The 24,123-nt window shown below is 38.6% G+C and overlaps 1 protein-coding gene across 6 annotated transcripts in view; it reads right to left on the bottom strand.

The window, feature by feature from the left end:
• Positions 1–24,123, bottom strand: part of NEK1 (NIMA related kinase 1) — a 212,661-nt gene that overhangs the window by 65,936 nt on the left and 122,602 nt on the right. For 3 of the 6 annotated variants that reach the window (XR_014296918.1, XM_082657164.1, XM_082657161.1), the window contains exons 18-22: positions 18,140–18,223; positions 17,627–17,714; positions 17,136–17,209; positions 16,472–16,567; positions 217–348 (exon numbers count right to left, since the gene is read on the bottom strand). Coding sequence is in view for 5 of the 6 variants with exons in the window: in XM_082657164.1 (XP_082513290.1) it covers positions 217–348; positions 16,472–16,567; positions 17,136–17,209; positions 17,627–17,714; positions 18,140–18,223 (474 nt within the window). In the remaining variant the exon portion in view is untranslated. The remainder of the gene's footprint in view (positions 1–216; positions 349–16,471; positions 16,568–17,135; positions 17,210–17,626; positions 17,715–18,139; positions 18,224–24,123) is intronic. The other 3 variants (XM_082657163.1, XM_082657162.1, XM_082657165.1) reach the window with 3 other exon arrangements.

Here is a 24,123-nt window from a genome sequence, read left to right as displayed (position 1 = left end):
ATTTCAATATATTCTTACCTACCAGGTGGTCTTAGATATAAAACCTAAGACCAGTGAGCCTCCAATATTCAGAGTAAACCACACATGAAAATCTTAAGAAGTAATTTTTTCCCTAGAAAAACTTAATGGGATATTAGGAATTAATGTAATTTCATTAAATTTAATCCTTTTAATAATCTTTTGACTTTGAGGAGTTCTAGATTTTATGAAACTTACCATACCCACTTCTTTCAAAGCAGAAGTCACAGAAATAACAGGTCTCATCTGTTGCTTTGATGGAGAGCCACTTGTTTCCTGCTGTCCTGAAGGTGGAGACACATCAGAGTTCTTTATTCCTTTGGCCACCAACTGTAACAAAGAATGTAAGTACATTGGGGAATTCATATTTGCATGAAGAGGTAAATGGTGTATATAAGGTCACTGTCTACATACTCTAACCACAAGGAGTTTTCTTCATTCCTCAAGTTTTTTTGTGCAAAAGGCAATGTACTAGGTGCTGGGGAAAGATCAGCGGACACAGAGAAACATCTCTGGCCTCACATGTAAACCTAATCATGCACCATGTGGTACTAAATAACTCCTTTCCATTGCATTAACAATGTTTCACAAACAGCCTTCTAAAAGATTAAACATTAGTCCTCTTACTCTAATTTTAATCCATTATAAAATTTGGTGAAAAAAAGAGATTATTTACTAATCTTATACTTCAAAAAGAAATGCTTCTGCAAATTCTACAAGTTTGGCACAGTCTTAAAGTCTGAATATCAATTACCCAACATGAGAGCCCTGATTATAAAAATGTCAACATAAATAAGAAAGGAAGAATTGAAAATTACAGGTAATAAGATTTACTTCACTAAAAATACCATTTGTTATATTCATATATGTTTTTGCTTTTATCTTGACATTTAGACTCTGTAAACAATGTGAAATGATGTTCTGAACTTTCAGTAAATATAAGGAAATGGCATTTCGCAGTATGCTCACAGGAACATGGCAGCAAGTCACTCCCAACTTCTATCTCTTCTTCAAACCAGTAAACAAGAATTTCTGTTGAGTAAATACCAATATTTCAAACACAATATTTATTGAGCATCTTCTAAGCATAAGACAGTAATCCAATTCTAATATTTACTTTTCTGTACTTTCATTTTACACCAATATCTGTTTTGCTCAAAAGGAGATGGAAATAGCTAACACAGTATTGAAGGAGAAGAACTAAGTTGGAGGAATGATACTACCTGACTTCAAGACTTACTAGAAACTACACTAATCAAGATAGTGTGATACTAATGAAAGTAGAGCAAACAAATCAACTGAACAGAACAGAGCCCAGAAATAGAGTCAACTAACATTTAACAAAGGAGCAAAGGCAATTCAGTGGAGAAACGACAGTCTTCTTAGCAACAAGTGGTGCTGGAATAACTGGACCCCCACAGGCAAACAAACAACCTTACACCCTTCACAGATCTTAACTCACAATTGATTACAGACCTACATGTAAAACTCAAAACTATAAAACTCCTAAAAGATAACATAGGAGAAAATCCAGGTGACCCTGGGTTTGGCAATGACTTTTTAGATATAACACCAAAGGCACAACCATGAAAGAGAATTAATAAGCTGGTTTCATCAATATTAAAAACTTCTGCTCTGTGAAAGACATTGTCAAAAGAATGAGAAGACAAGCCACAGACTGGGAGAACATATTTACAAACGAAATAAAAACAAAGGACTGTTAATCAAAATACACAAAAAACTCTTAAAACTCAAAAATATGAAAACCCAATCAAAAACTGAGCAAACAACTACTGAGCCCACATGCCACAACTACTGAAGCCCAAGCACCTAGAGCCCATGCTCCACAACAAGAGAAGCCACCGCAATGAGAAGCCTGCGCACCACAACGAAGAGTAGCCCCCGCTCGCCACAACTAGAGAAAGCCCCCGCGCAGCAACGAAGACCCAACACAGCCGAACATAAATAAATTAAATAAATTAAAAAAAAAAGGGGGGCAAAAGATCTGAACAGACACCTCACCAAAGAAGATACAGAAGGCAATGAAGCCTATGAAAAGATGCTCCACATCATATGCCATTAGGGAACTGCAAATTAAAACAAGGTAACACCACTGCACACCTACTATGGTGGCTAAAACCCACAGCAGTGACAACAACAAATGCTGCTGAACGATGTGGAGCAACAGGAACTCTCAGTCCACATGGGTGGGAACGCAAAATGGCACAGCCACTTTGGAAGACAGTTTGGTGGTTTCTTACACAACTAAGTATACTCTTACTCCATACAATCACAATTGGGCTCCCTGGCATATACTCAGGATGAGTTGGAATCTTATGTCTACACAGAAACTTGCACACAGATGTTTACAGAAGTTTTATTTGTAATTGCCAAAACTTGGAAGCAACCAAGATGAATGGATTAAAAAACCAGTACATACATGGAAGAGTATTCAGTGCTAAAAAGAAATGAGGTATCTAGCCATGCAAACACAAGGAGGAACCCTAAATGCATGTTCCTGAGTGAGAGAAGTCAGTCTGAAAGGCTACATCCTTTAAGTTTCTAGCCATATGACATTCTGAAAAAGGCAAAACTACAGAGACAGTAAAGAGATCAGTGGTCGCAGGGGCTGGTGAGGGAGTGGGGGTGGGTGGGAGGGATGAGCAGGCAGAGCACAGAGGGCTTGCAGGGCCTGAAGACACCATATATGATGCTATAATGATGGATACATGTCATTATACATTTCTCCAAACCACAGAAGGCACAACACTAACAATGAACCATATTGTAAACTATGAACTTTCGGTGAGGACGTGTCCATGCAGGTCCATCCACTGTAACAAATGTACCATCTAGTGGGGGATGTTGATAATGGGGGAGGCTGTATGCATGTGGGGGACAAGGGGGTACATGGGAAATCTCTGCACTGTCCTTTCAATTCTGCGGTGAACCTAAAAATGCTCCAAAGAAAATAAAGTCCTTATTAAAACAAGAAGAAGAAGATGGAAACATTGCTTTAATCCCACAGTTCAGCACTGTTGAAGTATACTGATATTTAATGTTATTATAAATAACTTAAAAAAAATCTAGAGCTCACAAAACTGAGTATTATCTACCTGAAAAATTATATAGAAATGTGTTAAAACTTTGATTGTCTTATTACCATAGATTCTGAGGAAATATAAGCATACGTCAATTGGCTCTGATCAAATAGCAGCACTTTTAAGAAAGTATGTTACTTCCCTAGATGATTACTTTGAAGGAAACAAATTAATCTGCCATTTTATTTAAATCAGTAATTACTGATTGGAGAATCTGAGAATTATTTGAGGGTTACAGCTCAATCAAGTTAGGAAAAAACCCAGTATATAATAGACCAGAACTAATTGCAGTAAGCAATTTTCAAAAAAGGAGGAAAAACCAAAATGATGACAAAGTGCTTTCTCTGAAAGGATTATAAACTAGAAGAGAACAGGGAACAGATAAATCAATCAGCATGCTGCAGTGAAATAAAGTGGGCAGATGTGTGCTCAATGCTCTGGGGAAGAAGGAACTCCAGCCCAGGGAAAGAGTGTGAGGTCGGGCAGCCCCGCACACAGCCCCGCGAGTGCACACAGGCAGGAGGGGCCCACAGCTCTGGCCCACCTGCCCTCAGTGTTTCTTAGCCTCTCTGGACCCCAAACCTCTCTAAGATGGGAATGCGGTACTCACTGGATTAAATGTGTAAAGTGCACAGCTGTGTGCCTAATAAATAGTAGTAGTTATTATAGTTCAGCAAACACTTATTTAGTTTCCATTAAATAGGGTTATTTGCCTTAAACACTCAGAATCCGGTTTCAGTCCCTGACGAGATGAAGAAGTTTACACAAAGCAAGTTTCTGATCTCTAGAGCACAGCACAGAACAAAACCCTCCTATCAGTGCAGAATCAGAAATGAAAGTGTTAGCACCGTATGCAAAGGTTTTATAGAAGTCAGTATGAAGCAGAAACCTGAAACACAAATACCTTACATTACAAATTTTTAAAAATCTAAGATAAAAAAGTGATCAAGAGTAATTTAATTGTATGAATAAACAAGAGTGATAATATGAATTTAGCCAATTTCACTGAAGCAAGAATAGCACCAACCTCCCTTCTCAGCCTCCGATACAATTTTCATTGATGCTTACAGAGACTATCTCAAAAGTCATTCCCAAAATCACTGGTCAGCTGCCTAGAATAAGAACATTAAGGAAACTCTTAATAAAAGAAAATAAAATTCACCCATATACCCCTGCTCTGGCTAATTGCACTTCATTTACCTATAGTTCTTTTTAATGTTTATCCACACACACACACATAATTCTTATACAATTTAAACAAGACACTGGCACAACTCTCTGAAACTGGAGATATGTGACCTAAGAAGAATTTAAAAACCTCTATGGAATACTTAGCAAATTTGTCCTTAGTTAATGGCAAAAGTCACATATAAAGGGATTGAAAACCCTTTATTTTGACCTTATAGTCTTAAGTTGTAAAATATATTAGAGTCATTCCTATATTAGTCTCAACCTTAAGAGAAACCTCAAGTAACAGAAAAAAAATCTGCTTATTGATAAAGTGCTATGAGTTAAACAGGGCCTGAGACCAATGACAATCAAATTCAGTCCAGCAGGACTATCTCTGTTAAATTCTCTGCACGCTACTCATCTTTGAAAGGAAGTCTTTTCTTTTAATCAACAAAAGGCAATTTAATGAAGAAAAAGTTTCACACATGACTATTAAAATTCTACTCTGTAGTATATTAAAATCTGTCTTGCTGCCATACATATGGCTAACGACTGGTACAGACAGAGTCTCTAAGACATCTGATTCACTGTGTAAGAAAGTCATTGGCACCTTTATAAGAAGGATCGTCTGCAGCCTTCAGGAAACGCTTACGTTCTATAATCAAACATGTACTAGTCTCTCCCCGGGTCAGCTAAGCTAAACATAGCAAAAGAACCTGAGATAACAAACAAGCAAAGAAAGATATATGAAATCTAAAGCAAAGAACAAAAACAAACAGAACACCCAACTGACTCTTAGAAATACTTTATAACAAAACTAATTCAGTTATTGAAAAATTAAGGGTAATTCAGGGTAACTACCGAGACGTGGTAACACCTTTATAAGCCAAGGTAACACACATCAGTAACTTACTAGCGCAGGAGAACTTGGGCCTTCTGTGTAAACATCATGGATATATTATTTTTAGCCAGAAACGTTAATGCTATTCAGTATTAACCAGACCTTGAGATAGAAGATAATAATGTATCTTTAAATTTGTCAAAAGAGAAAACATTAGATTGAGCCCTTAATTCAGAAAGATGACTGAATATGGTAAAACAACACAAAAATTAATTAAGAAAACAAAACAAAGTTTCATAGAAGAAAAAACCATAAAACAAAAAACAAATAACCCAATTTTGTTACAAACTGATCACCTGGTTATGTCTAGAATACTACTTTATTGTAACAGTTCTTCAAAATTCAAAGTTTAAAAAACAAAATTGCATTAGGACACTAATGCACAAGTCAACACTGACTTGAAAGTTTCATAAGTCAGGTTTAAGAAACAAATTGCTTTAGAAGATTTTTTTTCCCCTAGCTATTTTATCATCAGGTTAATAAATTCAAGACTTTTTCATACTGCTTATATTTCCACAAGATTTTTAATTATCACTGTAAAACTCCTTCTATTTTATCTGTTAGTTTTACTATTTGCTGAAAAATTAACCAGCAATGCCACCTAATGACAAAACTAAAAATTTCACCAAATACTGAGGCCAGGTCTATAAATACATGGAATTATAAGTTTAGCTACTATTGAAGTATAAATATAAATACTATTTCATCTCTATATGCTGAATGACTAGTAAGATTTTAATGTATATTAGAAAAATTTTATTAAATGCCCTGATTTAATATTTTGAGTACAGAGCAAGTTCACACATAATTTTATGTAGCCTAAAGATACATCTTGGCCAAATGTTAGCAAATTCGTATTTAACTTCTCAAAGCCTTGTCTCTGAAGTACCAAACATGTAAGTGTTTGTATCTGAATTTTTTTTCTGAACTAGCACTACTATAATGCATTTGTAAGCATGTCTGAGAATAGGAACAGGCCCAGGTAGCCAGAAGGGTAAGTGCGTCCACCCTAGGGAGGCTTTGTAGGCCTATGTGGCAGCTCTAGAGAACACGACAAAGACAGAACACAAATGAAATACACAAGAAAGGGTTCAACGCAATTCAAAAGAAACTCGTACTCAAAATATAGTCTCTGAATTTCCCTAATTCTATTTTTCACTGAATTTTAGATTACTAAATACATTGCTACCGTTTTAAAAAACTGAACCTATCTTCCTTGTATGTTTTACTTACAATATGAGCATATACGCTGCCTGGGAAAAGCAACATTGTTATTTGGGTGGAAAACCTCTATCATCACACATGAAAATCATTCTCCATTCTAAAGTCCTATTTAGTACTACAATTTTTACCATTAAGTGTGCCAAAAAGAAAAATTTATAAAATTGGGTATACATGCCAAAGAATCCGAATAATTAAGGCAGTGATTTTTACCGTTTGTTAGATCAAGGATACTCTTAAGAATCCAATTAAAGATAGGTGGTCTTACTGGGTAAAAATGCATCAACATACATACAATCAAACCTTTAATGCACATTTCCGGGAGTGAAATAATGCTAAGCCCAACCTGAAATACCATGTTAGCCACTCCTGAGTTAGAGTAGGAACGGACACATAAGTACCTATAATACATCTAGCTTGTGCTAAATTAGACTTCCTGTTCAAACAATTACTTGGTAAAATAACTTTTATCCACTCTTGTAGATTAAACTGGACCTAAGTACTTACACTGTGAAGGTTATTTTTCAAGGCAACATTGAGACACAACAACATTAGAGATGGATGAGGCAATCAAGGCCCCCAAACATTGAGGCAGTCCCCCAAACAGGCTAACTAACTGGCAGAGCTGAGACTAGACCCAGGTCTCCTGACTCCCAGCCTGCCGCTGTCCTCACCACTCCAGCACAGCTCTGCACAGCACGAGCCACAGAATTCCTGGTGAACTCACTGCTGCTGCTATTCGCCAGGTCCCATGCAGAGCACGATACACAATTAATCTGTTAAGGTTCTTTGGCTGAAAGCAACAGAAACTAACTCTGGGGGAAGGAGATGCGGGGGATGGAGTTGGAAGAGAGGAGGGGAGCGGGGAGAAGAGAGAAGAGAGCTGTAGGCGGATCACAAAGCAAAGGGAAGCCCTCCACGAGAAGAGAACAGGAGCCGGGGTAGCTGCATGGATCTGGCAGCAGAAGCTCACTCCTGCCTTCACCAGGTTCTCTCGCTTGATTAAATCAACTCCAACTTCCAACCTGCTCAAACTTCACGCCCTGGAGAAGGTCCAGCTGGTCCACCTTAAATCACCGGCCTGTGCCGCAGCTGGGAGAAGCCAGGGCACCTTGTTCAATGGTCTTTCCAAAAGTGCATACAATGAAATAATTCTCCCAAACGAAAGGGGGCTGCTTGCCTGTTGCACCTCAAAAGCCAGGCTCACTGCCACAGTTTAATTAATGTCGCCACCGTAAAACCCTTTGTGAAAAAACATGAGGAAACACAAAGTTGTGCTGCACTAGGAACTAGTATTATCTATCAGGAATATAGCCATAATATCTGTCATTTGTGTGCGCTTTAGAACTATCTAAGACAGATCTACCATTAAAATTTAAAAAAATTTACACTGGTTTTACATGGCTTAGAGAGCCAAGACTTCTACGGGAGCTTTTCCTGGACTGTACTATAAGCATGTGGTTGCTCGTGCAAGTGTACTGGTGGGTGTATGAGGTCTAGGGCAGCCTCTGGCAGAAGAGGCCGGGCTCCAGCTGCCATCTGAGGAGTCAGAATTGCTCCTGTGCACGTGTGCAGCTGCCCAGCAATAAAGGTCTTATGATAAGAATGCAGAGCACCTGCTCAAAGCCAAGCCACCACTGGACACAGTCTGTAAAGTACACTTGCTGGAACATAACACCTAACAGTGCTTCCAGAGGTGCTCCCCTTCCCCTCCTCCACCAACTGAGGACACTCTGCTCCTGCTGCTTGGGGAAAGCCAGCCTGATGTCAGGAAGATCATCAGAGGATTCCTCGGCATAAGTGGAATCCTGATTCTCTTTGATGTTCTTGAATCCTTTGATGTCAAACATATATTTCAGAGACCTCTGGAACTCTGTTAATATGCAGTGAGACTTGGCTCAGAGAGCATGATTCCAAAGTGACCTCAGGATGTGTCTATTTAGATGGATGAGATTAGATGGCAAGACTAAGGAGAGAAGATTCTGAGGTAGCCAAGATGAGGGCAGTGTGTCCACCCTGGGGGAAGCTTATAGGCCTGTGTCCGAAGAATGGGACAAACACAGACATGAAATACACAACGAAGAGTGAAATGCAATAAAAGAGGAAGTCATCATATTCAAAACACAGTCTCTGACCTAACCAAGGAGCAGACATTCACCAACATGCCGCCTGAATTGATGCGAAGAAGTGTGTAGACTGGGCACCAGGCTGTGACAGCTTAGATGACGGGGTCACGACCTCACCCAATGGGCAGCACAGTGAGGAACAAGTGATGGAAAGGAAGCCTGCTTGGGGAACTGCGCTTTAGAAAACCATCCTACAAGATGTGCTCAAGACCACGTTTAAACATGCTTGTGGGCTATGTTTCAACCCACCAAGGGCAGATTTTGGGAAAGAAATATAATGACAAACCTCATGATTGCGTTCTCTGAGATATACTAACTTGAGCTGTTAGAAGTGTGACGTTCTAAATCACGAACCTGAGCGGTGCCTATGTGACTGGGAGAAAAGGAAACATCTCCCAGTGATCAAGGTGCTCTTCCAGGGTCCCACGTGCCAACCACAACATGAACGATGACACAGCCATCTGCTCCGCCTTGTGTAAGGAACCATACAAGGTGTATATACAGGCAGCACAGTGAGGGCCTCTGCAGGCACACCGAGGGGACAGACGTGGAGCACTGACCCACCTCTAAGACTCCAGGGTGTCACCACGCAGGCTGCTGTCATCAAATACTCAGAAGCCCCGTGCAGCTCTGCATAACAGATCACATTCTTAAAATAAGGCTAATCTGCACTAAGCATAAGCTCCTCACTGTATTTAATGGCTACCTTCCTCTCACAATCACCTTCATGTGCTATGCAGACGGCCAGAATGGATTACTAAAGACTAAACTATAAACTAGGAGGGAGCGATGGCCCTTAAAGCTTGCAACTGCGATCCTGCAGCTGAACACAAGGATGACAGCAGCAGGCTCAACCCAAGGAAAGCTGATTAAAAAGGATACACAGGCAGTTTCATAATGAGTCACCCTGATAGAAACTGCCCCACTGTGCAAATCAGCAAAGGACGAAATGTTTCTGTTTCCTGGGCCCAAGAGAACAAAAGTAGACTGTTCTGCATGCCACTATACAGAGGCCACCAAAGCTAAGCTCACCCTCTTTTCCACATCAGGTTAAGTTTGCAAGGATTTGGCTAAGAGGACAAATTACTAGCTCTGACTATGAAGATGAGATATTTCTACTTCTGACAAATGTGGTTGCTACAACATTCTCTTGCAGAAGAGGCAATAAGTTAGCACAGCAATTATTTCATACTCACACCATAACATAGGAAATGAAATAGCCACCCAAGTCCAGAAATAACGGAGAATGCCAGGTAGGATAAACCTAAGGAGAAACACGCTGAGACACACAGTGATCAAACTGACAAAAATTAAAAACAAAGAAAAATTACTGAAAGCAACAAGGGAAAAATGACAAATAACATACAAGGAACTTCCATAAGGTTAACAGCTGATTTCTCAGCAGAAACTCTACAAACCAGAAGGGAGTGGCACGATATATTTAAAGTGATGAAAGGGAAGAATCTACAACCAAGATTACTCTATCCAGCAAAGATCTCATTCAGATTTGATGGAGAAATCAAAAGCTTTATAGACAAGCAAAAGCTATGAGAATTCAGCACCACCAAACCAGCCCTACAACAAATGCTAAAGGAATTTCTCTAAGTGGGAAACATAAGAGAAGAAAAGAACCCACAAAAACAAACCCATGGGCTTCCCTGGTGGCGCACTGGTTAAGAGTCCGCCTGCCAATGCAGGGGACACGGGTTCGTGCCCCGGTCCGGGGAAGATCCCACATGCCACGGAGCAGCTGGGCCCGTGAGCCATGGCCGCTGAGCCTGCGCGTCCGGAGCCTGTGCTCCGCCATGGGAGAGGCCACACAGTGAGAGGCCTGTGTACCGCAAAAAAAACCCAAAACATAACAATTATGAAAATGGTAATAGGAACATACATATCAATAAGTACCTTAAACGTAAATGGATTAAATACTCCAACCAAAAGACAAGGCTCGCTGAATGGATACAAAAATAAGACCCATCTATATGCCATCAACAAGAGACCCACTTCAGACCTAGGGACACATACAGACTGAAAGTGAGGGGATGGAAAAAGATATTCCATGCAAATGGAAATCAAAAGAAAGCTGGAGTAGCGATTCTCACATCAGACAAAACAGACTTTAAAATAAAGAATGTTAAAAGAGACAAGGAAGGACACTACATAGTGATCAAGGGATCAATCCAAGTAGATATAACACTTAGAAATATATACACACCCAACACAGGAGCACCTCAATAAATAAGGCAACTGCTAACAACTATAAAAGAGGAACTCAACAGTAACACAATAGTAGTGGGGGACTTTAACACTTCACTTACACCAATGGACAGATCATCCAGACAGAAAATTAATAAGGAAACACAGCTTTAAATGACACAATAGACCAGATAGGTTTTATTGATACTTATAGGACATTCCATCCAAAAACAGCAGATTACATTTTCTTCTCAAGTGCACATGGAACATTCTCCAGGATAGATCACATCTTTGGTCACAAATCAAGCCTCAGTAAATTTAAGAAAACTGAAATCATATCAAGTATCTTTTCTGAACACAACGCTATGAGATTAGAAATCAATTACAGGGAAAAAAACGTAAAAAACACAAACACATGGAGGCTAAACAATACGTTACTAAATAACCAAGAGATCACTGAAGAAATCAAAGAGGAAATCAAAAAATAACTAGAGACAAATGACAACGAAAACACGACAATTCAAAACCTATGGGATACAGCAAAAGCAGTTCTAAGAGGGAAGTTTGTAGCAATACAAGCCTGCCTCAAGAAACAAAAAAAATCTCAATCTATAACCTTACACCTAAAGGAACTAGAGAAAGAAGAACAAACAAAACCCAAAGTTAGCAGAAGGAAAGAAAGCATAAAGATCAGAGCAGAAATAAATGAAAAAGAAATGAAGGAAACAATAGCAAAGATCAATAAAACTAAAAGCTGGTTCTTTGAGAAGATACACAAAATTGATAAACCATTAGCCAGACTCATCAAGAAAAAAAGGGAGAAGACTCAAATCAATAGAATTAGAAATGAAAAAGGAGAAGTAACAACTGACACCACAGAAATACAAAAGATCATGAGAGATTACTACAAGCAACTCTATGCCAATAAAATGGACAACCTGGAAGAAATGGACAAATTCTTAGAAAAGCACAACCTTTGGAGACTGAACCAGGGAGAAATAGAAAATATGAACAGACCAATCACAAGCACTGAAATTGAGACTGTGATTAAAAATCTTCCAACAGGGCTTCCCTGGTGGCACAGGGGTTGGGATTCCGCCTGCCGATGCAGAGCACACGGGTTCGTTCCCTGTTCCAGGAGGATCTCACATGCCGCGGAGTGGCTGGGCCTGTGAGCCGTGGCCGCTGAGCCTGTGCGTCCGGAGCCTGTGCTCCGCAACGGGAGAGGCCACAACAGAGAGAGGCCAATGTACTGAAAAAAAAAAAAAAAAATCCAACAAACAAAAGTCCAGGACCAGATGGTTTCACAGGTGAATTCTAGCAAACATTTAGAGAAGACCTAACACCCATCCTTCTCAAACTCTTCCAGAAAATTGCAGAGGAAGGAACACTCCCAAACTCATTCTACGAGGCCACCATCACCGTGATACAAAAACCAGACAAAGACTACAAAAAAGGAATATTTCACACCAATATCACTGGTGATTACAGATGCAAAAATGCTCAACAAAATACTAGCAAACAGATTCCAACAACATATTAAAAGGATCATACACCATGATCAAGTGGGATTTAATCCCAGGGATGCAAGGATTCTTCAATATATGCAAATCAATCAATGTGATACACCATATTAACAAATTGAAGAATAAAAACTATATGATCATCTAAATAGATGCAGAAAAAGCTTTTGACAAAATTCAACACCCATTTATGATAAAAAATCTCCAGAAAGTGGGCAAAGAGGGAACCTATCTCAACATAATGAAGGCCATATATGACAAACCCACAGCCAACATCATTCTCAGTGATGAAAAACTGAAAGCATTTCCTCTAAGATCAGGAACAAGACAAGGATGTCCACTCTCGCCACTATGATTCAACATAGTTTTGGAAGTGCTAGCCATGGCAATCAGAGAAGAAAAAGAAATAAAATAAAATAGAAGAAATACAAATTGGAAAAGAAGAAGTAAAACTGTCACTGTTGGCAGATGACATGATACTATACATAGAGAATCCTAAAGATGCTACCAGAAAACTACTAGAGCTAATCAATGAATTTGGTAAAGTTTCAGGATACAAAATTAATGCACAGAAATCTCTTGCATTCCTATACACTAATAATGAAAAATCTGAAAGAGAAATTAAGGAAACCTTCCCATTTCCCACTGCAACAAAAAGAATAAAATACCTAGGAATAAACCTACCTAGGGAGACAAAAGACCTGTATGCAGAAAACTATAAGACACTGGTGAAAGAAATGAAAGATGATACAAATAGGTGGAGAGATATACCATTTTCTTGGATTGGAAGAATCAATATTGTTAAAATGACTATACTACTACCCAAAGCAATCTACAGATTCAATGTAATCCCTATCAAATTACCAATGGCATTTTTTACAGAACTAGAACAACAACAAAAAAAATCTTAAAATTTGTATGGAGACACAAAAGGCCCCGAATAGCCAAAGCAGTCTTGAGGGGAAATAAACAGAGCTGGAAGAATCAGACTCCCTGACTTCAGACTATACTACAAAGCTACAGTAATCAAGACAATATGGTACTGGCACAAAAACAGAAACATAGATCAATGGAAGAAGATAGAAAGTCCAGAAATAAACCCACACACCTATGGTCAACTAGTCTATGACAAAGGAGGCAAGTATATACAAAGGAGAAAAGACAGCCTCCTCAATAAGTGATTCTCGGAAAACTGGACAGCTACATGTAAAAGAATGAAATTAGAACACTCCTTAATACCATGCATAAAAATAAAACCAAGATGGATTAGAGATCTAAATGTTAGGCCGGACAGTATAAAACTCTCAGAAGAAAACATAGGAAGAACACGCTTTGACATAAATCACAGCAAGATCTTTTTTGATCCACCTCGTAGAGTAATGGAAATAAAAACAAAAATAAACAAATGGGACCTAATGAAACTTAAAAGCTTTTGCAAAGCAAAGTAGAAACAAGACAAAAAGACAACCCTCAGAATGGGAGAAAATATTTGCAAACCAATCAACAGACAAAGGATTTATCTCCAAAATATACAAACAGCTCATGAAGTTCAATATTAAAAAAAAACAAACAACCCAATCCACAAATGGGCAGAAGACCTAAATAGACATTTCTCCAAGGAAGACATACAGATGGCCAAGAAGCAAATGAAAAGCTGCACATCATCACTAATTATTAGAGAAATGTAAATCAAAACCACAATGAGGTATCACCTCACACCAGTTAGAACGGGCATCATCAGAAAATCTATAAACAATAAATGATGGAGAGGGTTGGAGAAAAGGAAACCCTCTTGCACTGTTGGTGGGAATGTAAACTGATACAGCCACTATGGAGAACAGTATGAAGGTTCCTTAAAAAACTAAAAATAGAATTACCATATGATCCAGCAATCCCACTACTGGGCATATACCCAGAGAAAACCATAATTCAAAAAGACACATGCACACCAATGTTCATTGCAGCACTATTTACAATGGCCAGGTCATGGAAGCAACCTAAATGCCCATTGACAGACAAATGGATAAAGAAGATGTGGTACATATATACAATGGAACATTCCTCAGCCATAAAAAAGGAACGAAACTGGGTCATTTGTACAGACGTGGATGCACCTAGAGACTGTCATATGGAGTGAAGTAAGTCAGAAAGAGAAAAACAAATATGGTATATTAACGCATATACGGGGAACCTAGAAGAATGGTACAGAGGAACTGGTCTGCAGGGCAGAAATAGAGACACAGATGTGGAGAACAAATGTATGGACACTAAGGGGGGAAAGTGGCGGGGGTGGTGTTGGGATGAATTGGGAGATTGCGATTGACATATATACACTAATATGTATAAAATGGATAACTAGTAAGAACCTGCTATATAAAAAAGTTAAAAAAATGAAATTCAAAAAAAAAAAGGGGGGAAAGTAAAAGCACTAGAATTAAAACATGATTTAAACAGCATAACAATCTGAAGCCAGGGAAGACTGGGACCAGTAGGCCAGAAGATAAGTACCAGATAATAGTAATTATGATCTGGGAGGAAGATGAGATACCCTGTGACAGTTATTGTCTCGTAGTCAAGACTTGTTCATGATGTGGCAAACAAGACGAGAGTTGTCCACTGTTGGACTCCAGAAACTACAGAGAAAAACAGTAACTAGCAGAGGGTGAGAAATTAAAATTGCTGGGAGGAGAAAACGAAAGGGAACTATCAAAACACCCTTAGACTTATTCTGATTTCTGGAGTTCTGTCCCTTTCACTCATGCTTCATAGCTAAATGGTTCTTTTTCTTTAGGAATATGGTACGAGAATCTCCCTGTATATGACATCAACGGGTGGATTCAGAAGAAACACAATCATGTTAAGAGATAACACAAAAGACATCTGATAAAACGCCAAAACACAAGTCTGATAAAAACTGTAAAACCCAGACGTAAAATTATATTCCTTACTATTTTACCATACATAACAGAGAAATGACTAAAGTATTTCCATTAAAGACAGGAACAAAAGTATTATCCCTATTACTATTTAACTCTGTCCTAGAAGTTCTGGCCGATGCAGAAAGAATAAAGTGGTAATAAAAGGCAAAACTCAAAGAAAGCAGGGGAGTTAGGCGTACTGCCTATGAATACTAAGACTTTGATACCTGACAGGCACAGGTTCCTATCCCAATTCCATACTTCCTGAAAATGTGACCTCATCTAATTGTTTTATCTTTCTTTATCTGCTTTGTAAAGTCGTAAAGAGTAAGCAAAGCGACCCATGGGCAGTGGTTATAATTTGCCTTGCATACAATAAACAATTATGAACTGTAGCAATTACTGTTATGATGTATATCATGACTGCCTGTCAGTGATATTGTTGCATGCTGAAACCCCTCAACATTGGTAGAACAGGCACACTCACTGCATAAGAGATAAGCAAAATCCAACAATTTCTCCAAATATCAGCACTATTCTGTTAGAAAAAACCAAACGTTTAAAAGCAGAAATGGAATTATAAACCATCAAGAAATGAGCTTTATAAGAAATATAACAAGTATGAGTTAAAAATGATCAAAATTATGTAAGAGATATAAAAGATACAAGTAAATGTAGATATTTAACACGCTTCTGGATAAAGACTATTATAAACACGTCAGTTCTTCTTAAGTTAATTTGTAGGTTTAAGGTAGTATGATCAAAATCCCAACAGGATTTAAGAAAAGAAAAAATAAAAAATATTACTCTAAACTGTACCTCTTAGAGAAAAAGAGAGCAAGTAAGTAAGGAAAACAAATGAAAAAGAAGAGTGAAGGGGAAATGAGGGAAGAACCTTTCCAAGAATTAAATATATTCTAAACCCATAATTACAAGCACAACGGGGCCCTGGGGAACAGACGTGGAATCATCCTCCAGGACACACGGGCGTCTAGTCTCTCACAGGCAGCATTGCAGATCAGGGGCAGAAGAAACGTTGCAGGCACTAAGTGATGCTGGGACTTTGATTAGCTACTTGGCAATAAAAAAGACTAAATAAAACACATTGGGTTCTCACCTCAAATCAAACCCCAAAATAACTTCCATATGGATCGTCCTTAAATGATGACAGAGACAGAGAGATGTAGGGGAAATGAACGAGAGGGAGAAAATAGGACCACAGAACCATAAGGCTGGCGCAGCACCCAGTGAAAGCGGGCGGGCAGGAGCCCGGCAGGACGACAGGGGCAAGGCTCACATTCTCCTCCCACAGCTTCTTCTCTCTCTCGTACGCCTCCTTCCTCCTACGTTCTAGCTGCTCCTTCAGCACAGCCGCGCGGGCGCTCACCTGGGCCTGGAAATGAAGACAATCAGCACAGCTAGTGCCAGAAAGAAAGGCGCAGGTTTGCCTGTTTGTTTGTCCAGGTCTATAAAAATATTTCCTTATTGGCCAAAAAAGAAGTGGGTGTGTGTGGTTCCAGAACACAAACCTAAGCTGCATGCCCAGCACCTAAACGGGCTGCCAACACACAGCAGCTGCTCGGTAAGTACTTCTGGAATGAAAATAGATGCAGGTACAGTCAAATGGAAATAAAAATTTACAACTATGACTATTATGCACAAACTTGTCTTCACAGAAACAGAGATTATGTTTTTCACTTTTAGGGTTACCATTTTCTCTTCTTAAGGTTACTTGTGTGATAATTTCATGTATTTATGCTGCTTCATCAAATTGCTCTCCATAAATATGACATGAAGAGAGCAAAATGCTATTTTTCAGAAATGGAAAAGTGAGGGATAAAAGGGAAAGAAAAGTTAAGGCAAGAGAATAAGTTGGTTTACTACGAAAGACTTAAGAACACAACTTTCTATCTCGGGTTTCCATTTCCTCTAGGAAAACCTGTATCACTTCCAGTACATACCTTCAGCACTTCCACTTTCTTACGCCTCACGTCAGACTCCTCACTTCCTTCCTGTCCTTTGGAGCTGTCAGCTTCTTTCTACAAAATAAGTAGTGAGCAGACCACTTAGGACAGAACCACAAACTCACTGTAGACTTCACATGAATAAACTAACATCTAAAAATGAAAAATGGCAAGTCGTTCATGGCTGCAACTGAACGCTCCACAACCGTCAACTCCTATGGACACTGAGAAAAAAGACAGAACAGAAAGATATAAAACGTACCATTTTATATGTCCATGGGTACCACTCACACTTTCCTCTCAGAATCCCCCCGGAACAAAAGGTCTTATCAATTTTAAGTCATATAAATAAGATATACTGCAACACTATGTATAGTTTTCTGGTCTTTGACCTTCACTGTCTTCATCAGACTTTATTTTGTGTTAGTGGCACATAATCTCAGTGTATTATAACGTCATTCAATTACTTTTTGAAAAAGATTTTCAACCTGCCTTTTCACCACGAAGCTTCGCTCTAATCTGTTGGCGCTCATTGAAATTCTGCAGTCTTATTTGTCTCAGCCTTGCCAGATAAACCTACGAAGAGAAAAAAAACGCAACATTTTAATTAAAAAAAAAAAACACTACCGTTTTCATTGCTAAAATGTTTTTTATTTAAAGAAAAGTGTTAATGTGAATATAAGAAATAAAAGTTTTGAAATCTGGTTAATGGCAATGTAATATTAGCTTTCAAGTGTTTAATCTAGATCAATTTGTTTCTGAAAAGAAAAACAACACAATAACAAATTTTTAATTTTATCAAAAGAAAAGAAATTGAACTCAGAATTCTGAATAACAGTTATGGGGCAAAATTATGACACAGTATGTCAGTCAAAATATATTAACAGGTCCCTACAGACCTAAAGATCGTCCAGTCATTGTTAGGAATTTAAACCATGCAGGAAAGGAAGGCAATCAACTCAAAGTGACGGCGTGAGGCAGCGAGCATGCAGGAGGCGTACCTCTTCCTCTTTGCTTCTCGGCTTCCCTCCTCGTGAAGAGCTGCGCCTGCCTTCGCACAGAGCTGCCAGGTTGTGCAGGGTGCCCTGTGCATCATTTAATGTACTAAGGTTAAAGAACGACTAAGGCTACAGCAGCATCTTACCTAGGGACCGCCCGGCGCCACTACTTCTGGTGGCAAATACTGATCAAGTCTAAACGATTAGCTGATAAACTGATTAAAGACGCTGGCATTCTCCTTTGGCGATTTAACCAACCCATTCAGTGAGAACAGAAGGAAGCAATTAAACCCCAAATGTAATTATTCAAATAGAGACCAGCTACCTTTTTATTAGCCATTTAAGTCAACATGTTTTTTAAAACTGCTTTGGAGGTTAGCTAAACCCCAAATCAAAATCTTCCTCTACAAAGGCCCATCATTGCTACATGTTCGCTTACACAGTAAACACACACGTGCACACACACACACGCACACGACAGGGAATAACATGAGCGCCAACTCCCTGCACCCGGGCACGCCCTGGTCCTGGACTGCAAATGACCCGCCCAACCACACGCCAACTAACATGGTTTATCATAAGCATGGAATGATCTTCTCATTAGAAATTACTCATAATTACCCACTTTCTCTTCCTGCGGCACCAGCTGTGGATCAAGAGCCTCCCAACTGAAAAATCCTCGTCCCACTTCCCCTTCTCACGTCTTTCTGTCGGATTGCCGATGCGTACTTTTTATATTTCCCTGCTTTTACCTGCTTCCCATTTATTTTTAAATCTTCTACACTCTGTGTTCTGATCCCACTGTGACTCTGAAAATCTTGCAAGGCTACCAATGCCCTCCAAGTTCGTAATTCAAATGGACCCTTTTGAGCAAATTTTGCAATGAACATTTCCATTGGAAATTAGTTTTCATTGAATCCATTTAGCTTATGTCAGTATTTTTTTCTCTCATAAAAATCATATATGTTCACTGTTGAAAACGTATGAAACAAAGAAAATACAAATCATTCGTAATTCTACCATCTGAGAAACTTACAGTTTCACTGTTCTCCTCCAGACTTCCTTCTATGCCTATGTAGGAATTTAACCATTTTAGTTTGAAATATTATAGATAACAACAGAAAGGTGAGAAGTAATGTACAGGGAGGTCCCATGTATCCTTCAGCCACCCTCTCCCAACTGTATCGTCCTGCATAACTGTGCTACCTATACACACTGGGAAGCTGGCATTGCACGAACCAGACATTTCACCAGTTACAAGTGCTCACGTTTCTGTATCTCCATCAGTACAATTTTATCACACGCATAGCCTTATGTGACCACCATCAAATCAAGATACTTAACTGTACCATTACTATGTCACTTGATAGCCACATTCACTGCTCCCATCTCTGCCCGTCAACTACCAATCTGTTCCCCACGCCTACAATTATATTTCACAAGTTCTATATATATGTATGGAATCACGCAGTATGCATCCTCCTGAGGTTGACTGTTTTCACTTGGTATTACTTCCCTGGAGTCCATCCAAGACACTGGACGCATGACTGAATGGCCTGTTCCATCTCAGTGCTGAGCAGCAGACTATAGTATGGAAGTACCATAATTTGTTCATTCATTCACCCTATGAAGGACACTGGGGTTTCACAGTTTTGGCTATTAAGAACAAAGTTGCTGGGCTTCCCTGGTGGCGCAGTGGTTGAGAGTCCGCCTGCCGATGCAGGGAACGCGGGTTCGTGCCCCGGTCCGGGAGGATCCCACATGCCGCAGAGCGGCTGGGCCCGTAAGCCATGGCCACTGAGCCTGCACGTCCGGAGCCTGTGCTCTGCAACGGGAGAGGCCACAGCGGTGAGAGGCCCGCGTACCACAAAACAAAACAAAACAAAAAAACCCACAAGAACAAAGTTGCTAAGAACATGCATGTAATAAGTTTCTTAGTGAAAATAAGTTTTGTCTTCTCTGGGACAAATGCCCAAGAGCGCAGCATTACCTGCTCTTGGTGTGACACATCCATTTGTAGTTTTAAAAGGGACTGCCAAACAGTTTTGCAAAGTGGCTGTATCATTTAACATCCCTACTAGCAATGTTACGGTCACCCACTTTTTCCACATCCTCGCCAGCATTTGGTTTTATCACAATTTTTATTTGAGCCATTCTGATGGATGGGTAGTGATATACTACTGTGGTTTTAATTTGCATTCCCCAGATGGCTAATGATGTTGAACATCTTTTCATGTGTTTATCTGCCATCTGTGTCTGCCATTTGTCCTCTTCAATGAAATGTTTAGATTGTCTTTTGCCCATTTTCTAACTGGACTCTTCATATTTTTAATGTTGAGTTTTGGTGGGTTTTTATATGTTCTAGATACAAGTCGTTTGTTAAACATGGGGTTTACAAATATTTTCCCCCAATCTGTAACTTGTATATTCTTCCTCTTAACAGAGTCTTTTGCAGAGCAAAAGTTTTAAATTCTCATGAAGTCCAATTTATCAAGTTTTTCTTTTATGGATTGTGCTTTTGGTGTTAAGTCTAAGCACTCTTCGTCTAGTCCTAGGTCTTGAAATTTTCTTCTTTTTCTCTAAGTTTTACAATTTTATGTTTTACATTAGAGTGCATGATCTGTATTGAGTTACTTATATTACGTGTGAGGTTTAGGTCAAGGTTCATATTTTTGCCTACAGGTGGATGTCCAATTTCTCCAGCACTAATGCTGAAAAGGCAATCCCTCCCCCACTGAACTGCTCTTGCTTCTTTGTCAAGAATTAGCAGGGCATATTGGTGTGAATTTACTTCTGGGTTCCTCACACTGTTCCACTGACCTATGTGCCTGTCCTTCCACTAGCACTATACTGCTTCGACCACTGCAGCTACAAGCAAGCTGTGACATCAGGAAGAGTCATTCTTCCCACTTCAGTCTTCTTCAGAATTGTTTGGCTATTTTAAGGCCTTTCTCTGTCCATATAAATTTTAAAAATAAGCTTGTCTATAAAAAAATGTTTCTGAGGGTTTACTAAGAATTACAATTATTAGTAAAACAATTTAAGAATACTTGCCATTTTCATTACCTTGAGTCTTCCAATTAATGAACATGGTATGATTCTCCAAATATTTAAATCTTAAATTTCATCAAGATTTTGTCATTTTAATTGCACAAATCCTGCATGTTTTATTATACTTTTGTTCATTTTTTTTGGAGCAATTGTAAATGGTATTGCGTTTTTTTAAATATGTTTCCACTTGTTCATTGTCAATGTATAGAAATCAGTTGATTTTTGTGAAGTGACCTTATACTTTTATAACAATAATAAATTCATTTTTTAGTTCTAGGAGTGTTTTGGTTGAGTCCTTCAGATATTCTATGCAGATAATCATGTCAACTGGAAATAGCAATAGTTTCATTCCTTCTTTTCAAATTTGTATGTCTTTTCTTTCTTTTTCTTTCCTTACTGCAGTAACCAAAACTGCCAGCAGTATGTTGATTAACAGAGGTGAGAGCTAACTTCCTTGTCCTTTTCCAGACTGTAGAGGGAGAGCATTCAGTCCTCTACCTGTAAGTATTAAGTTAGGTGTAAGTTTGTTTATAGATGACTATAATGAGGTGGAGGACATTCCCCTTGCTTTCTACTTACTGATAGTTTTTATTTATTATGATGCTGAATTCTGTCAAAACATTTTCTGCATCCATTGTTATGATCACATGATTTTTCTTCTTTAGCCTGTTGATATGGTGGATCTCACTGAATTTTTTTTTTTTTTTTTGTGGTACGCGGGCCTCTCACTGTTGTGGCCTCTCCCATTGTGGAGCACAGGCTCCGGATGCGCAGGCTCAGTGGCCATGGCTCACGGGCCCAGCCGCTCTGCGGCATGTGGGATCTTCCCAAACCGGGGCACGAACCCGTGGCCCCTGCATTGGCAGGCGGACTCTCAACCACTGCACCACCAGGGAAGCCCCTCATTGATTTTCTAATACTGAAACAGACTTGGGTTTCCAGACTAAATCCCACTTGGTTGTGGTTGGATTCAATTTGCTAAAATTTGTTGAGAATTTTTGCATTTAAGTCAATGAGATATTAGTCTGTGGTTTTCTTTTTTGTGCTGTATTTGTACAGTTTTGGTATCACGGTAATACAGGCCTCAAAATGAGTTGGGAAGTGTTCCTTCTGCTCTGACAGCCTGAAAGAAACGGTATCATTTTATCAAATTGATGTTAATGCTTTCTGTGTTTGGTAAAATTCTCCAGTGAAACCACTAAGGCCTGGAGATTTATTCCTTTTCAGTTTTTAATCAAAAGTTCAATTTTAAAAATAGTTACAGGACTATAGAAGATATCTATTTCAATTTGGCTAAGTTCTGGTAGTTCGTGGTTTTCAAATAGTTGGTGCATTTCTTCTAGGCTGTTTAACTTATGAGTGTAAAGTTGTCATCTTTTTACTCACTATAAGATCTGTAGTGATATCCTGTTTCATTCCTGATATTGGTGATTTGTGTCATCTCTTTCTTTTTATCAATCTTGCTAGAGATTTATCAATTTCATTCATTTTTTTTCTAAGAACCAATTTTTTGTTTCATGACATTTCTCAGAAGTGTTCCTGTTTTCAATTTCGCTGACTTCTACTCTTAATGATTTCCCTCATCCTGCTTGCTTTGGGTCTATCTTGCTCTTCTTTTTCTAGCATCTTCAGATAGGAACTTAGACTACGGATTTGAGACTTTTCTTTTCTAATGTAAGCCTTTAGTGCTATAAATTTCCCTCACAGCAGTGCTTTAGCTGCATCTCACTTATTTTGATATGTGATGTGTGTATTTTCATTCATTCTTTGTATTTTTAACTTTCCTTTTAGATTTCCTCTTTGTCTCTGTATTATTTAGAAGTATTTTTAACTTTCAAGTGTTTGGAGATTTTCTTGTCATCTTTCTATTATTGATTTCTAGTTTGATTCCATTATGTTCAAAGAATATATGTCATATAACTTTAATTCTTCTAAATTAGTTAGGATTTGTTTTATGATCCAGCATATGGTCTATCTTGGTGAATGGTCCGTGGGCACTTGAAAAAATAATGTATTCTGCTATTGTTGGATAGGATGTAAATTAGATCTTGGCGGCCTGTGGTGGTGTTTAGCTATTCTATACCCTTGCTCATTTCTGACTAGCAGTTCTATCAATCACTGTGTTCAAGTCCCCAACTATACTTGTGGATTTGTTTATTTCTCCTTTCAGCTCTATTAGTTTTATATATTTTGAAGTTTGGTTGTTTGGTATACACCCATTAAGGATTGCGATAACTTCTTATTGGACTGATTCTTTTGTTATTATGTAATGTCTCTCTTTCTCCCTAGTAATTCTGTTTGCTACGTTAATGATAAATTCTTTTAGCTTATTTCGTTTGAGAACGTCTTTATTTCCCCTTCATTCCTGAAGGATGGTTTCATCAAATATAGGATTCAGGGTTGACAGTTCTTTTCTTTCAGCACTTGAAAATTTTTATGCCACTTCTTTCTGGACTCCACGGTTTCAGATGAGAAATTTGGTGTTGTTCCAATTGGTAGTCCTTTATATCTAATGTGTCATTTCTCTCTGGCTATTTTAAGATTCGTTTTCTTTGTCTTTTACTTTCAGAAGTTTAATATTCCTAGGTGAAGATTTCTTTAAGTGTATCCTATTTCAGGGTTTGCTCAGCTTCTTGAAGCTTTAAATTTATGTCTTTCACCAAATGTGGAAAGTTTTCAGCTATTATTTCTTCAAATACTTTTTACACTCCCATGCTCCTTCTATTATCCTTTGGGCTCCAATGATACAAATGTTAAATCTTTTATTATTGTCCCACAAATCCTTAAGACTCTGATAATTTTTTTCAGTCTTTTTTCTGTTAATCAGATTGAGTAAATTCAACTGATCTGCCTTCAAGTTCAGTGATTGTATCTCCATCAGCTCCACTCTACTACTGATTCTACTCAGTGAATTTTAAATTTTGGTTATTATATTT

The sequence above is a fragment of the Grampus griseus genome (genome assembly GCF_964374135.1).
Source record: "Grampus griseus genome assembly, chromosome: 6".
Taxonomy (NCBI): domain Eukaryota; kingdom Metazoa; phylum Chordata; class Mammalia; order Artiodactyla; family Delphinidae; genus Grampus; species Grampus griseus.
The sequence above is the reverse complement of the archived record's forward strand: the minus strand, read 5'-3'. Positions and strand labels throughout refer to the sequence as shown.